The following is a 16,496-nucleotide window of genomic DNA, read 5'->3' on the forward strand; positions in this document are numbered from 1 at the left end:
CTCAGGTACAGGAGGAACAGGGGAGGGGGAACTTGAGAAGCTACTTAGGGACAGATGGCAGGTTAAATGGAGGTTCTGGGCAGCTCCAGGACTTTGGGCACAGGTAAGAAGACTTCGGGGCTTGAATAAGAATGAGCTCTTATGGGAGTTCCTGACGTGGCTCAGTGGTTAAGGAATCCGACTAGGAACCATGAGGTTGCGGGTTCGATCCCTGGCCTCACTCAGTGGGTTAAGGATCTAGCATTGCCGTGAGCTGTGGTGTAGGTCGTGGGCGAGGCTCAGATCCCAAGTTGCTGTGGCTGTGGCGTAGGCCAGCAGCTGCAGCTCTGATTTGACCCACAGCCTGTTAACTTCCCCGTGCTGCGGGTGCAGCCCTAAGAAAAAAAACAACACGTTCTTACGAATACCCACCGTCTCGCCAGGTAAGGGTTTAAGCTTGCCATCTCGAGCTGCTGCCTTCACTTCCTGCAGGTCTCTCTCTAGGTTCTGTACCACGCTCAGAGCAGAATCCATCTCCAAAGGCCCACATGCTTCCTGAGCCTACAAAGTGGGGTTTGAGATGTAGGAGGTACAGCTGTCTCACTGGTGCCTCAGGTTACACTATTATCCACTTTAGGATATCTGAACAGATTCTCCATCATTCCGGGTCCCCACCCTCATCTTCCCAAGAGACGGCCAGCTTCCATACCTTCTGGGCAGCGGTACGGAGTTCGGCCAACGCAGTGCCGAGGTTTTTCGCACACTGACTCAGCTGCATGGCTGAAGCCTGGTCCTGAATTGTTGGCACCGAGGCCTTCGCGGCTGCCACCATCTTCCCACCTGGCTGTTGGGGAACAGGTGGGCAGCTGAAGTGCACCATATGCCCTCTGGGCCTGGGTACAGGGGCCTGATGATGGTCAGGATGTGGTGAGCATTGGGCTCAGTATTGGAAGAGAGACTATGGCTGAGATTTAACTTGACTACATCAGAGCTCTTGGAGGAGAGAGTGGGAAGGGTCTGGTGAGTGGTGAGCGGAGGGTGCCTTGCCTGCAGGAAGCTCTGGCTGGCGGCAATGAGGGCGAGCTGAGCGCTGGGACTGTCGGGCTGGGCTTGGCTCCCTCGGACGCCCTGCACCAGCAGTGGAATCTGCTCTGCCACAGCCTGTTGGTGAAAAGGTTATGAGAGCCACTTCCCCACAGGCGGGGGGACTTCCCCCTCCCCACAGGCCGCCTCCCGCCCCCGCATGCTTCCTGGCATCTCACCTTGCAGCTCTGCACCAGCAGTGGCTGGGGGCCAGCTGTGGTCTTGGGGGTGGAGGCAGCATGTTGGGCGGCAGCGATGGTCTGTGTAGCCGAGGCTGCAGCCTGCTTGGCTGCGTGCTTTAAGGGCAGAATAGTGAGGACAAGGCCCAGACATTCCCATACCTGATCCTTGGCTTACCCTGCCCACGATATCCCCTAAGGAAATTTTCTTTTTTTTTTTTTTTGCTTTTTAGGGCTGCCCTCGCGGCACATGGAGATTCCCAAGCTAGGGGTCTAATCGGAGCTACAGCTGCCAGCCTACGCCAGAGCCACAGCGACACCAGATCTGAGCCATGTCTGCGACCTACACCACAGCTCACGGCAATGCCGGATCCTTAACCCACTGAGTGAGGCCAGGGGTTGAACCTGCAACCTCATGGTTCCTCATCAGATTCATTTCCGCTGCGCCATGACGGGAACTCCCTCCCCCAAGGAAATATTAACCCTTTCTCCACACATCCCTCCCAGGTTCATTCCTCCTACAGCACCTACACTAGCCTGTTTTCCAGCCTCACCTCCAGGCGCTGCACCAGCTTCTTCTTGATGGCATTCTGTGCAGCCACGTTGGTCGCCATGCGGAGACCTTCAGCTGCTTCGCGAAGGCGCTGCTGCTGCTCCTCACTGTCAGGATGGGCGGCTGCTCCCTGAGAGGTGGTGGGAGGGACAGTTACGCCCAGCATCTCTGTGGATCCTCAATAAGCTCTTCTCTGACCCCTCCAAACTCAAGTATATTTTCCTGAAATCATTTCTAACTATCCCCGCTGAAAGGTGGTTGAGATGGGCTGCCTCTGGTGGGCAGATGGGGAGCCTCGGGGGGACCCTGGCTTCCATCTGTGATGCTGAAAGCCCTTCCTCAGGTAGAACTGTTTGTGCTTCCCCGCTTTAGGGAAGGGGCCAGATTTCTTCCTCACTCCCCACAAAATACTACTGCAAACGGGGATGAGCAGGGCTCTCTGGAACAAGGAGGACACAGTTTAGAGCAGGGATCTCAAGGGTCCGATAGCAGGGGCCCTGGTTGTTCCTGCAAACTGAAGAGCCCCAGAGCCCAGGAATCTTTTGGCTTCTTCCTCATGGTCCTCTGCAACCTTGTGTCCCTGTGTCCGACTGCCTTGTCCTTCTCTGTGCGGCTAGCGCGGAGCCCCCAGGACTAATGCTCGTGTGCATTCACAGAAGCCCAGGAAGCAGAGGGATCCAGGAAGCAGGCAGGTGGTGGCAGCAAAGTAGGGGAAAGTAGGAAGTGCAGACCTTGGACTCAGAAGGAAAAGGGCACTGTTTCCCGTTCGTCAGTGAGGACTCTGGGCGTTACACTGGCTGGCAGCCTGGCGCCACCCGCCCGCTGCCTAGGGTGCATTTACTCCCTCAGTGCTCCCATATGTGCTGTCTTGTATCTTCTGCTTTTCCTGGGTCTCTCCCGTAAATGGGGGTGACCATCGGGACCTTTCTACTTCCCTCCGGGCCCCGGTCTGGGGTCTGCACAGAAGGCTCTCTACCTTGGCAGCCTCCACCATCTTGGCTGTGGCGTCGGCCAGGATCTTGGCGGCGCTTAATAGCTTGCGGGAATTCTCCAGATCGCTCTCCCCCTCGGCATCAGCCTTGATGGCATTGACCAGGTCAGAGGTGGCTTGGGCCAGGATGCGCGCCTGTCGCACCATCTCACCTGAGACACACAGGCAAAGTCAGAGAAGGGAGCAGAGACACTGAGAGGGTGTTAGAGAGAGGGACGTGGTGCAGATGAGGCCAGTGGGGCTCTTAGGGATAGTCAGGAGAGACAAAAAAGTTCTTGAAGTGACTTCCCTGGAGTTATGAGAGGATGAGGCTCTTGGTGAAGGATTTTGGGGGTGAAGGAGTGGCGTAAGGGCAGCTAACTCTTAATAAAGCCACTTTCTCTTTTTGTGTACACTGTGGTTTGTTATTTAAATGCACCAAGGAAGGCAGAGAGATTATATTCCTGTTTTACATATGGGGAACCAGCTGGAGGTTTCAGCTGTTCAACACCCAGCCTGCTGTGCTGAGTCAGGGGGAGGGGGGTGGATCTGCAAGGGAAATGTCCAAGGGGCCTGGGAACCTCGTTGGGCTCTCTGTCTCCTGGGGGAGAGTGTCCTTACCAGCATCGCCCATGGAGCTAAAGATGTTCTCAGTGACAGTGAGAATGGTGTCAGTGGCCTGGTCATAGCGGCCAGCAGGCCCGGCCCCTGTGGCGTGGGCCCTCACGTGCTGCAACAGCTCATTCAGGGCCTGGGTGACAGCTGTGGCTGCCGCTCCCACTCCTCGCAACAGCTGCCCATCTTCTGTGGCGGCCTGGGAGGCGGACACACAGCCCTCCACGGCTTTGGCCACTAGTCGACCGGCTTCCACCAGCTGTTCTTGGCAGACAGGGGAGCTGATCGTAGGTGCCACCACCTGTGGGCAAAGCGAGTGTCAGAGAGGTAGACGAGGGCAAGGAGTCGGGAGGGTGGGGTGTTGATGGCCTTCACAACAGTCATTTGTTTGGGTAGTGAGGCCTCGGGGACCAAAGTGATAACATGAGAGGCTCCCGTATGTGTGACAGCATCACCCCTCAGCACAGGCTGGAGCAACCTCTGGGGCTCACCTTGGTACAGGCCACCAGCTGGGAGGTGGACAGGGCACACTGTGTTGCCGCAGCAATAACCTGGGTCTGAAGCCCCGAGTCCTCTGTGCGCTGGGCCACACTCTTGGCCTTGAGGACCAGGGCAGCTGCAGCGCTTGCCACAGCCTTGGCTAGTTGCATGAGCACGTCCTGTGAGAAAGCAGCGGTCAGCACGGCCTGAGATCCACCTTGGGTTCCACAGACCCTCCTTGGAGGCATAAGCGGTTTCATTAATCCCACGGACTCCAATCACAGCACCGTATGTGCAGAAGCAACCGGAACCTACCCCAAGCCCCTGCCTCGAGCACCGAGTAGGACAGAACCCCCACCGAGGAACAAACCCACACCGAGAGAAACAGAGCCTACACCAAAGGAAGAGATGCATGAGGCGGATACACTCGGACGGCGATGGGGAGGGCAGGCGGGCAGTGCTGTTTCAACGGGACAGACGGAGGAGGGACCTCTGGGGTCCCCCCTGCCCCTAGCGTCTTTCCTCCGCTTCGTCTCAATCTTGGGTAGAAGCAGTCACCCCGGGGAGCAAGTCTCTACCCTCCCTGATCCCATTTTCTCAAGTCCTGCCTGTGCCGTGCCTCCCCAGCTCCCGTCACGGTCTGCTCCCCCAGGAGGCCTGGGGAGGGGGCAGAGCGAGTGTATGCGGCTCAGAGAGGACAGAGCTGGGAAGGTCCAGGCCAGAGGCCATTACCGTGGGGGGATCGGGGGGAGATCGAACCCCAGCCCCTCTGGGTGCACATATCTGCGTGGGAAATCCAGGATGACAAATCAGCTGAGGACACTGGCAGGGGGTGGGGAAGGGGGCACGAGAGGAACAGTGTCCTCAGGGCATGTGGCCTAACGGATTGGAAGAGGGGGTCCGAGATGCCTTCAGTTGGGCAAGACAGGGAAAGATGACAGGCGGCCAATAAAATATCACCAGTAAAGGCCAAGGGTGAACCTACAGATTAAGTTTGGATTTAGGGGTTCGGAATTCTTATCCCCCCAAAAGGGACGGGAGGTTCCCAGTGTCATCCCTGGAGACAGAGGTTCAGCTTGGCTCCGAGGGGTCAATTTATCGTAGCTGAGGACGAGCAGCTGGATTCAGGATCAGAGGTCACCTCCTAGAAACTGGGGTTCTGGGGGTTGGGTAAGTCACCAACCTGGAAGTGGGGGTCAGTATCACTTTCCCCAATTTGCTGCAACAGCTCCCCACTGGCCTGGCCCACGTTCCCAGCTGCTTGCAGCAGGTTCTGACGGGGCTGTGGAGAGTGAACACCAGTCAGAAGCTGCCCGATCCCCACCCACAGGTCCTCAGGTCCTACAGGCCCAGGGGTCTCGTACTTCCACCCCACAACCTGGACCGCCCTCCTCTCCTTGGGCTCAAACCCTCGCCTCTCCCTAGTGTCCACCCCTGGCCCTGACCTCAGCACTGGCCGGCTGGGCGGTGCGCAGCAGTTCCGACACTGCCCCAGCCAGGCCCTTCGCTGCCTGCAGCAGGGGCCGGCCACTGCCACCTTCATCCTCCAGCAGGGCGGCCAGCAGCTTCACGCCGCGGGACATCTCCGTCAGGTTGGAGGAGATTGTGGTGACTGCGCAGCCCACCGCAGTGTAGTCTGTCTCGGCGGGGTCCCCTGGGGAGTGGGGGAAGAGGAGCACGGGTGAGGGGCAGGGCAGGAGAGGCGACGGTCTAGGGAGGAGCACAGTCAGTTTCACACACACACACGTCCTGAGATAGACGCACACACAGTCCCTGCCATGAGTCATGCTGCAATCACACCTGAGCCACTCGCAGTCACACTTGCAGAGTCACTTAGACACACACACACACACACACACACACACACGTCCTGAGATAGACGCACACACAGTCCCTGCCATGAGTCATGCTGCAGTCACACCTGAGCCACTCGCAGTCACGCTTGCTCACGCTTGTGCATGCTCACGCACGCTCGCCCTCCCCTCCCCTCCCGCACGGCACACCAAGCTCCTGGCACCCGGCCTACCCGCTGTCAGGTTCACCACCGAGGCGGTGCCGGCTGTGATGGCGTCTACCTGGGAGTGGATTTCGTGCTTCGATTCGTCCATCTTGTTCTTACGCCAGGCTTTCGAGGCCTGAGAGAACGAAAAACCAGCCTCAGCATGGGCTCTGCTCCAGTCAACCCAACCCTGCTCCCTGGAGTCCCAGCTTCGGGACCGGCGGCCTGGCCTCCAGCCCATACTCACGGCATCCTGGCCCAGAGGGGGGAGGGTGTCAAAGTCGTCCAGGGTGGCCTGGGCAGCCTGCACAGCCTGCATGCTGGAGTTGATGGTTCCAGTGAGGGCCTGCTGGGCCGACGTCTACCAGACAAGAAGAGGCATAAGGGGACGTTCAGAGGAGAGAGAAGGTGCAAGACAGCCTGAGGCCAAGGCGAGGAATACAAAGAGGGACTCGAAAAGACGAGGCCTAGCCGAGAGCGAGTGGGGCCCTCTTACCAAAGGAGGCATGTGTCCTCGGTGCATTTGGCCACTGGTAATCTGCTGCTGGGCAGGTGGCATGCTGCCCACCTGGAAATTTTCAGGACCAGAGGCTCCAGAGCGCATGATGGCAGGCAGAGCCACAGAGCCGTGTTCCACCTTCCCCACCCGGTTGTACTGCTGCTGAAGGACGGTTGACCTGGAGGGGGACGAGCCCGGGGAGCATGTCAAGGACCCTCCCTCTCGGCCCCTTCCCACCCAGAGCCACGGGAGGAGGTCTCGTCACAGCCTGAGACTAGTTAGAAAACCATCCCGACGACGCTCCACCTCCAGAGTCCCTGCAGCCCTGCTCTGCCTTCCCTGTCCCTAAGGGATGGGGGGTCAGCCCAGCTCCCTTCGTACTTTTTGGGGGACACCGAGTCCTCCAGCATGGTAGACTCCTCGTCTCCCTCCAGCCCAAAGTGATCCTTGCTTTTTTTCTGAAGGGAGGAAAAAGGAACAAGAGTTAAAGAGGGAAGTGGGAAAGGCAGCCTTTGCTTTCCCCGGTCAGCCCTTTTCCAGAACCCAGGTCCCCATTTCTAAAGGTCTGGCCTGGGGACAAGGTGAGGGCAGAGAAGGAGACAGCGGGGGGTGGGGGGTGGGGGCCAGCGGCACTCACCTTCTTAAGGATGATATCAATGTAACCAGCAATGAGCTGTGCGATCTGCTCCCCTTCGGTCGTCTGTACGGAGTAGTAGCCATCCTGGTAGTCGCCAAAATCCTGGGGGGACAAGGTGGGGACTCAGTGGGAATCCACCCAGGATGGAAAAGGGCAGGACAGGAGCCCAAGGTCAAGCTGATGAGGGTGTCCTCCCATGCCAACAGCCTCTAGGAAGAAGGCCGCCTTTCTTTAATCTCCTATTTCTTTCTTTTTTTTTGCATTTTTTAAGGGCTGTACCCACGGCATATGGAGGTTTCCAGGATAGGGGTCGAATCAGAGCTACAACTGCCGGCCTACACCACAGCCACAGCAACACAGGATCTGAGCTGCGTCTGCGACCTACACCACAACTCAGGGCAACACCGGATTCCCGACCCACTGAGCAAGGCCAGGGATCGAACCTGCATCCTCATGGATGCTAGTCAGATTCGTTTCTGCTGCGCCAGGACGGGAACTCCCAATCTCCTATTTCTTTTATTTCTGAGGAGTGCTCCTTATGCTACACAGTTCAAATACATGCCACTTAGGAAATCTCTTTTCTCACCTTGATAATATTAGAAGGACACTTTTATCATTAAATGACCGTAGTTAAGGATTAGCACTAGTATCCCAAATGGAAAAACTGCCCTTCCTAATTTTCCTCTGTCAGGGGCACTTCCTCAAGGTGGGATTGGTTTGGAATTCAGGACGCCAAATATAAAGCCAGAGGGGGAAACTACTGTAAGTAGTTGTTGCTGAAAGAAAGAGGGGAGGCTTACTTCTCTCTCTCTCTTTTTTTTTTTTTTTTTTGGTCTTTTTGCCTTTTCTAGGGCCGCTCCTGTGGCATAGGGCGATTCCCAGGCTAGGGGTCAAATTGGAGCTGTAGCCACCAGCCTATGCCAGAGCCACAGCAATGCAGGATCCCAGCCGCATCTGCAACCTACTCCACAGCTCAGGGCAACGCTGGATCCTTAACCCACTGAGCAAGGCCAGGGATCGAACCCACAACCTCATGGTTCCTAGTCGGATTCGTTAACCACTGCGCCACGACGGGAACTTCCCGAGGCTTATTTCTCTATCACCTTTTCCTTTCCTCTCCCCAGACTTCCTGCGATCTCAGCTTGCTGGTTACCATTTATTCTGTTGATTTTAGAGAATGTTTCATCTAAGCTTTCCCTCATTCTCCAGGAAAGAGTTTCTTGGTCTATTCTAACCTCTGCTTTGCTGCTAGAGTTCCAAAGTTCTCCCTTTTTCTGGAGTCACATTAGGGCACCCACCCCCAGACAGGGGGGACCTCCGTGGCTGCCCCTTCTCTGCAAACGGTCCCAAGCCCCGAGCCCTGAGCTCACCAGCGTGAAGCTCTTGGGAGAGGCAGCCCAACGTTTGATGTTGGTGAGGTTCCATTCCTGGATCACCTCTTTGGTCTTCTCATCTACTCGCATCACACACTCCTTAGTGATGCCCAGAAGCCTGGGCACCAGCTTATTCTTCCCTTTCATCTTTTCCTGTGAGACAGAGGTTGTCGTTGCTGTTATTGGTCAGGGGATCAGATGGAGACCACAAGGGGGTGCTGAGGGGGGCAGGCGGGCTAAACCAGGGTGTCTATGGAGGGACCTGAGACAAGGATGTGTTAGGATAAAGGGAAAGGGAGGGAAAACCCGGGGTAGCAAGGGCAATGATGCGGGGGACCCACGGTGGGGCAAGTTTTCACAGAGAAGAGAATGGGACCCTTGAGGAACGACGGGAAATGGGACTGAGGGCCAGGTCAGAGACGCAGAGAGGACAGGGGAGGAGTGGAAATAGGAGAGGGCAGCGAGAAGGGCCTGGAACCCACCTTGACCAGGAAGAAGGAGACGCCGTATGTCTTGAGGGAGCGGGCTAGCTTCACGTAGCGTACCTTGGCCTCGATCTCGCTCATCTGTCCGCAGTTCTTGTGTGCCTTCGAGTATGAGATGGGGACGCATTTAGCAAAATGCGGGGCAGGGGTGGGGGGAAGAGCACAGATGAGGTCTTAAGTTGGGACGTGGACTGCGATGGACGAGTGCCGTGCGGCAGAGGACCGGTTAGAGGGTGCGGGCTGTGAGGAGGGAGAGGGTGCTGGGCTGATAAAGGATATGGAGAAGCAGCGGTTCAAGAAGTGAGGGGTACGGTTAAGGAGCTTGTAGACTGTCTGTAGAAGAGAACGGACAGTTAGGAAGCAGAAGGTCCAAGAGGAGGCCTTTGGAGCTGAGGACTCGGAGGGAAGATAACACCTTCCGTTAGTACAAAGAGAGAGTCTCCACAGGTACTTGCAGGCGTGTGTCTTATCTCATCCCCCGGGCAGTGCCACGCAGGGCAGACACTGTTATCCCACATTAGAGGGAAAGAAAAGCAAACAAGAATGTTGAATTGAGTTCCACAGCAAATGCAGGGATGCAGCTGAGACCAGAAGCCCGGGTCTTCTGCGTTCTTGGCACAGGAGAGGGGGGAGGATAGCTTGGTGGGTGGAAGCGGGGTCGCGGCGGGGCCGGGGTCCATTTAGTCAGTAGGATTAAGCAGCCAAGCTCCCAGGCAGCCCAAACACGTCCCCCTGCCCCCATTCACCTGGAAGATCTTACGCTCGCCCTTCTGCTTCACATACTCCTTGGGCAGGAAGTCCTTCAGGCTACACCAGAAAAGGGAGGGTCAGCATGTAGTGGACAGCATCAGGGACATGTGGGCCACAGCCTGTGGGCCTAGGGCTGTGAGGAAATGCCTGGGACAGTGTTCTCTTTGGGGAGAAGGAAGACGCAAGGGACTAGAGTGCGGATGGTCCCTGAAATCGAGGTGACTCTTGAGGCAGCCTGGGTCTCTTGCTACAGGGAAAGAGACTAAGGGAACTTGAGTTGGCGACTCCTTCCTTGAAGAAAAGAGGGTTGAGAGCACCATTTCAGGGACCAAGAGCAGCAGGAGCTGACGAGACGGATGACCATGCTGGTAGAGAGCTGAGAAAACCACACCAGACTCTGTGTATTCTGAGAAACACCCGTGGATGAGACCTTGTAAGACTTTTGAAATCGGATGTTCCCTGTGATGAAAATGCACTGTGTCCCTCTGGCGATGGCTTAAATTCTTCAGAGAATCTCACAAGTTACAAGCTGGCTTCAGAGGGAGGGAGCGGGGGCAGGGGTTCCAGACTATGGTCCTGTTCCGCAGGGGGCCAGGCAAGAGACAAATGGGTGGTGGAGGCTGAAAAGGTGCCCATGTGGGTCGCACCTTGGTACCTCGGAAGAGGACACAAGGGGAGAAGGCCTGGGATGGAGGCAGGCCCATGGCACTGCAGCCACGATGGCAGTGAGTCCTGGGCCCTGACAGGCATGGGATGGGACGGGACGGGGTCACTCACTCGAGGAAGCCGGCCTTGTGCTTCTGCTCGTTGTGGGGCCCAAACTGGATCTGGCATTGGAAGCCAGCGAACTCACAGGCCTTGTCGAAGGAGACGGGGTGGGAGCCATTCAGGATGTCATCTCGTGCCTGGGGAGCACAGCGGAAGGAGGCGGAGGTTGTGCAGGGCACAGGGATAGCCCTCTGGGAGCTTCCACCCTCCCCCTACCACCCTGCCCCAGGCAACAGGGTTGGGGTGGGGGGGCACCTACCGAAGGATCCCCCATACCTGCACGTAAAGGAGGTTCAGCTGGACGGGGTCCCGGGAGTCCACATTCTGGTCGGAGTAGAAGAACTTCCTCCGGAGCAGCAGCGTCTCGTGCTCCTCCACCCCCTGTTCCCTCAGGGTCCGGCCGTGGTCCAGCCAGTTCACTGGGACACAGAGAGTCCCCTCAGAGCCAGGCCCCGACAGCCCCTCTGGCAGCCAGTCTCTGGTTTTTGGTTTGTGTCTTCACGCCCTACGCGCTCTCATTAAGACACGAAGTTCCCTGAGTGGAGGGCTTTGCGTTATTATTACGAACGCACCCACCCTGGGCAGTGAAAGAGGGCCTTGCAAACAGCAGGCATTGGGTACATATGGCATAAATGGCTGCCCGCCACCCCCGTGGTTTCCAATGCCCTCTTCTGGCCGTGTCTGCTTACGCTCGTCATCCGTGTGCAATTTCTGCTTTAGTTTCTCCATCTTCTTCTCATCTCGAAGCAGCGTCTTGTCCTTCCGTAAAGTCCCCGTCACCTCCTCCTTTTTCTCTTCCATGATCTCGCGCACCAGCGAATATTCGTCATGGTTGGTGATGCCTGGGGGAGGTGGTGGGTGGGCAGCACCCCAGGCACTTCCCGGTCGCCTGGCAGAGCTGGGCCCTCCCCGCGTGGCCCCGAGCCCCGCGCCCCGCCAGCTGCCTTACCGATGCGGGCACAGATGGTCATGAGCATGTCGGTGACCGTCTTGGAGTCGTCTACCATGACCGTCTTCACAGTGCCGTCGAGCATCCGGATCTTCAGGGGCCTCTGTTTCTTCCTGTACTCCATGGTGTCCTGTGGGCGCGGGAAGAAGAGGTGGGGGCCCACCTTACGCTTAAGCTCTGACTTCCTTTTTAGGTGGCCAGAGGGGAGGGAGGTAGATTTTTAAAAGGAAGACTGGGAGGAGGGCCCTCCTTTGAAAGCAGAGTGTTATGACTCCTGCAGTGGAAAGCACCAACAGATGTGGTGCTGAAAACAGGGGGCAGACGCGGGGAGGCGATGGAGGAGGATACAGGTGGTCCTGGATGAAGTGACACTCACCCCATTTCGGAGCATGTAGTAATCCAAAGCTTTCCCGGCCTCCAGCCATATACCCTTTTTGGGGTCATCATCTGACAGAAACAGCCCAAAGTCGCTGGCTAAAAGACAGGATGGATCACCTTAGATTTATAGGGAGCCCAATGTGGCTGAATGGCTGCACCATCGCCCCTTTATGTCTCCCCAGGGACCCCGGGCCTACAGGGAAGGGAGGGAACCGAGGAGCTCAGACATGAGGGATGAGAAGCCTGGAGACAACCGAGTCATCCCCCCTCCAAGGGCAAAGCCTGGGGACAAGAAGGGCCCAAGGACGCCCGCCCCAGCCACGTGGGTAGTCAGACTCACGAGGGCCAGCCAGGGCCTCTGGGATGCGCTCACGGATGATGCGACAGGCGTCATACACCATGGTAGACGGCTCGAACTGCATCGTCTTCACCACATTCCCAATGCTGATCTTCAGCGAAAGTGCAACCATGGTGGCAGCTTCTCCTCTCCAGCCTGGCTATACCTGGCCCACAGCATCAGGGCATTAGGATCCACCCTCATTGGAGGAGAGGTGGTCCCCCAGACGGAGCCCCAGCAAAGGGATTCACCAAAGCAGACAGTAGTGAGGTGGTTTTTGTTTTATTTGTAACTTTCTTTCCTTCTTTTTTTGTTTGCTTTTTAGGGCCACACCCCATGGCATATGGAGCTTTGAAGGCCAGGGGTCTAATCGGAGCTGTAGCTGTAGCTGCCGGCCTACGCCACAACCACAGTAATGCGGGATCTGAGCTGCATATGCGACCCACACCACAGCTCACGGCAACGCTGGGTCCTTAACCCACTGAGTGAGGCCAGGGATCGAACCCTGCCCTGTTTTCATCCTCCCTAGTTCAGTCTTTTTCTCTCTTTGTCTCTTACTATATCCTGCTGACTTCTCCTTGTCTAGGATTTTCAGAGCTCTGGCCTGACTCATCATATCATCTTCCCTCTCACAGCTTTAGCCTCCTCTGCAGAATGAAGACGTTGTATCAGATAATCCCCAAGGGCTCTTGAGGCCTGCAGAACACGGGCTGTTCAAGCCATCCAGACCCACTTGTCTCAGCTTTCCTCTAGCTTGACATGCTGCCGGCCTCTCCGAGGAGCTTGGCTCGTATTTGGCTTCCACAGCGGTCAAGCTAGAATCACGATCTTCTAATCCAAAGGGATCTCAGAATTGATCTAGTCAGCTCTTCAGTTTTGCAGAAGGGGAATCAGAGTGTGTGTGTGTGTGTGTGTGTGTTTCAAGGCAGGTGAGAGAAAGAACCCAGCCCTAGTTCGGTCCTTGCTCCTTTGGAGTCATCAGGTTAAGAGCTAGTTCTCACTGTAACCCCTCCTATACTCTCAAACTTCAGTCAGTCCTTCTCAAACTCTGCCCTCCATCTCAGCTGCCTCTTTCTTGACAGTATTTTCAGCACAGCCAGGGACACTAGGCCCACCCAGCCCTCCCAGCACCACCTCGTGGTGGAGCCGCAGGTGGCGCGCGGGGGGCGCCAGAGGACAAGTCTGCCTGGCAGCTGATGATGTGACCCAGCTCTGTACAGGGATTGGTGTCGCTTACCTAAGAGAGGGAGCAAATCCAGGCTGCCCCTTGCCCTCCTGGCAGACTGCGAGCCCCAAGGGGGAGAAAGCAAGACTGGGGGCTCGGCTGGAAGCAGAGGCGGGGGAGTTAGAAAACAGAAGGCAGTTGAGAACCAGGGCAGCTGAGAAGGGCTATGTTTTTGGAGGGTGAAGAGATTAGGAGCGACTGAAAATCTAGGTAGAAATAGGAGACAGAAGGCAGCTGTGGGAAAGGTCTGCATCAGGGTATGAGAGATAATTTCTGACCTTATAAATAGCCCAGAGTCTCAAAAAAGAAGAAACCACAGCTCATCCTCTCTCTCTCTCTCTCTCTCTCTTTTTTTTTTGTCTTTTCTAGGGCCGCTCCGGCGGCATATGGAGGTTCCCAGGCTAGGGGTCGAATCGGAGCTGTAGCCACCGGCCTACGCCACAGCCACTGCAATGCCAGATCTGAGCCGCGTCTGCAACCTACACCACAGCTCACAGCAACGCCGGATCCTTAACCCACTGATCGAGGCCAGGGATCGAACCCACAACCTCCTGGTTCCTAGTCGGATTCGTTAACCACTGAGGCAGGACAGGAGCTCCTCATCCTCTCTCTTTACTCCCAAACAAGACACTCCCAGTCTCCCCAGTTCCAGGTCTCTACCCTCCTCCCCATTCCTGGGGCACCTGCTCCTAAGAGCTGGACAGACCTGTCGGGTGGCTGGAGGGCTGGAGGGTCCACGCAGCTGAGTCACACTGAAAAGACCTTCCACCCTAAGCTGAACTTGCATGTCTCCCCCCACTTCCTCCGGACACACGGACACCCCCTTCTTCCTCAAGCGCGGAAACCTCTGGTGAGACCCCGATAAGGGAGTGAAGTCACGGCTACCCTCATTTTCAGGCAGGTCCTGAGCCGACAGCCACATGGCTACAGGAGGGAGAGGGAGGAAAGGGGGCGGCAGCGGGGTGGGGGAGGACAGCATAGAACCAGGCCCCCTGGAAGTATAAGGAGAAGCTGTCCAATTCCTGTTCCGGGCTCCGAGACCTTTGCTCCCCTTTCTATCATGTTTTATGGAATTGGAACAGCAATAACACCCCCCACATGACCCCCTCCCGGGGAACTCCTCCTCCCTCAAGACATTCCTGAGATGCATTCCAGAGGAGTTGGGCAATGGGGGGGGCGGTGGGGGGGGTGCGGAGGACAGGAGGTCAAATCCCAGCAAGGAATGGAATGTAAGTATGCGGGGGGGGGGGGAGGAATTTGGGGTACAGAGAGAACACAGCCAGAGCAGAGCCCCACAAAGGGAGCTGCAGAAAGATAGGGAGTTACAGAGAGGGACAAGGCGCAAGAGAAAGCTGCAGATAGTGTCAATGGAAGAGAGTTGGGGGCGTATCACTCCGTCTGTTACCAAATTTGGCCTCTGAGTCTGCAACCGCGGGGAGGGGGGGGGAGGGTTGTGGGTGAGACTGACATATCCGGCCTCGGGCTGCTGGAGGCTCATGTAGGGCTGGACTGGGCAGCTGCAGGGCTGGACCTGACTTCCCCCAACACGACCCTTCCCCACCTACAATCCCAACCCATGCCTATTCATTCTCCCTAAATGGACCCCAGCCTATGCGCAGAGCTCTTGGCCACAAAGCGACTGACACTGGCTCTACATACACATTATCGCAAACGCACAGCCCCTACACGGATCCATCACAATCACGTTATCTTCCTGTAAAGACTCCATCCCATGCACACAGCTTCCCCACAAATACAGCTCTATCGGCAAGCACACAGCCCTCGGGCCCAACATCTCTCCACCCAGTAAGGAGACAAGCTCGTTCCATTCATCTAGGGAGCATTTTTGAGCGCCTGCTGTGGGGAAGGCCCTGGGCCAAACACTCAGTGGCTGGGAACCCAGGAGGGGAAGCCCTGGCCTCTGCCCTCAGGGGGCTCCCAGTCAGCAGAGCAGATTCACCATAAACTGAGTTTTAATAGAAGGCAGGATGGAGCAAGCCGAGTGGTATGTGCTCGGGGGAGAGATCCCTTTAGATTTGGGAAGGGGGACTAAAATGCCTCCAGGAAAAGTGTCATTTGAAGTCAGGGTTTTAAAAAATAAAGATAGTAAAAAAAAATAACAACGATCTTTTATTGACTATTTGTCAGTTGCTTTGTGTACATGATTTCATTGAATCCTTACAACAACCCTGCAAGGTAGGTGTCATTATTTTCATTTTTACAGATCAGGAAACTGAGGCTCAAAGAGGTTAAATAAACACGTGTTCAAGGTACTTGTCCAAAGTCATGGAGCTAAGTGGTGAAGCCAGGATCCAAACCCAAGCTTCTCTGACTCCAAAGCTCAAGCTCTCTCCACGAGGCCGGAGATGAGTCAGGGGTGGCCTTCCAGGCAGAGAGAAAAGCATAAGCAAAGGTGGAGAAGCAGGAAATCACGGAGGAGCATTCAGGGAAGTGAGGAGGCAGGCTGGTTGAGGCGCAAGGTACCTGCAAGCGAGCAGTGGTGGGGAAGTAAAGGTTAGGGTGGAAAGGCAGGCGAGGACTTAGGAGGATGTGTCATCCCACCTACCAGAGGGTGACAGGAGGCCAGGGCGGGCTTTGAGCAGAGAGGACATAACCAGAACTAGACTTTAGGAAAATAACACTGGCAGCTACCTTGCAGATTGGTTAGAAAGGCACTGCATCAGCCCAAGTGACAGGTAATGACGCCAGAGTCAGAATGGGGGAGAGGAGAATGGCACTGGTTAGAAATTTTAAGAGGGAAAACGGACAGAATCTGATGACAGCCTGTCTTGTCCACCCTCAGGAACCAGGGCCCAAAGTCCGGCTGGGGTCCCCTAGCTTCCATTCATCAGTAGCCACTCAGAGTGGCTGGGGCAGCTAGAGTGTAGGTAAGGAACTGGGAAGGGGGGAGGGAAAGAGAGGATCCCATGGAGCTGAGACTGTGAAGATGTGGCTGCAGTGAAGGGCTGTGGTGAGTAGCCAGGTAGGGGCAGAAGTGATGGGACGAGTGACTAGCAGGCTGGAAATGAGGAAGCCAAGGTATCGAGAGAGGCTGGGGAAGGTTAACAGTAGGAAAAACACAGATATAATTAGTCACTGGATCAGGCTGGGGGAAGGAGAAGAGGAATTATGTGGATGGTGGCTAAGAGGGGGAATGACGGGGTGAGGTCAGAGGCCAGGTCAGGCTGCAGGAGGCTGGGAAGAGATGGGGCTGTGGTCAGTGGCTACATTAGGCTG

General features: G+C 56.3%; 1 protein-coding gene across 7 annotated transcripts in view; it reads right to left on the minus strand.

Moving 5' to 3' along the window:
• TLN1 (talin 1) overlaps positions 1-16,496 on the minus strand; it is a 34,938-nt gene that overhangs the window by 16,109 nt on the left and 2,333 nt on the right. For 2 of the 7 annotated variants that reach the window (XM_021065668.1, XM_021065656.1), the window contains exons 2-26: positions 12,038-12,200; positions 11,696-11,793; positions 11,320-11,449; positions 11,060-11,212; positions 10,647-10,789; positions 10,380-10,507; positions 9,599-9,659; positions 8,850-8,954; positions 8,365-8,520; positions 6,995-7,096; positions 6,739-6,815; positions 6,355-6,535; positions 6,106-6,219; positions 5,886-5,994; positions 5,305-5,513; positions 5,043-5,141; positions 4,592-4,642; positions 3,871-4,038; positions 3,386-3,680; positions 2,771-2,937; positions 1,796-1,924; positions 1,242-1,358; positions 1,027-1,140; positions 689-823; positions 412-540 (exon numbers count right to left, since the gene is read on the minus strand). In XM_021065668.1, the coding sequence (XP_020921327.1) occupies positions 412-540; positions 689-823; positions 1,027-1,140; positions 1,242-1,358; positions 1,796-1,924; positions 2,771-2,937; positions 3,386-3,680; positions 3,871-4,038; positions 4,592-4,642; positions 5,043-5,141; positions 5,305-5,513; positions 5,886-5,994; positions 6,106-6,219; positions 6,355-6,535; positions 6,739-6,815; positions 6,995-7,096; positions 8,365-8,520; positions 8,850-8,954; positions 9,599-9,659; positions 10,380-10,507; positions 10,647-10,789; positions 11,060-11,212; positions 11,320-11,449; positions 11,696-11,793; positions 12,038-12,167 (3,300 nt within the window). In that variant the 5' untranslated portion in view covers positions 12,168-12,200. Of the gene's footprint in view, positions 1-411; positions 541-688; positions 824-1,026; positions 1,141-1,241; positions 1,359-1,795; positions 1,925-2,770; positions 2,938-3,385; positions 3,681-3,870; positions 4,039-4,591; positions 4,643-5,042; positions 5,142-5,304; positions 5,514-5,885; positions 6,220-6,354; positions 6,536-6,738; positions 6,816-6,994; positions 7,097-8,364; positions 8,521-8,849; positions 8,955-9,598; positions 9,660-10,379; positions 10,508-10,646; positions 10,790-11,059; positions 11,213-11,319; positions 11,450-11,695; positions 11,794-12,037; positions 12,201-13,965; positions 14,182-16,496 lie in introns of those variants that run through there. The other 5 variants (XM_021065688.1, XM_021065677.1, XM_021065662.1 and 2 more) reach the window with 4 other exon arrangements.

The sequence above is a fragment of the Sus scrofa genome, chromosome 1 (assembly GCF_000003025.6).
Source record: "Sus scrofa isolate TJ Tabasco breed Duroc chromosome 1, Sscrofa11.1, whole genome shotgun sequence".
NCBI lineage: Eukaryota > Metazoa > Chordata > Mammalia > Artiodactyla > Suidae > Sus > Sus scrofa.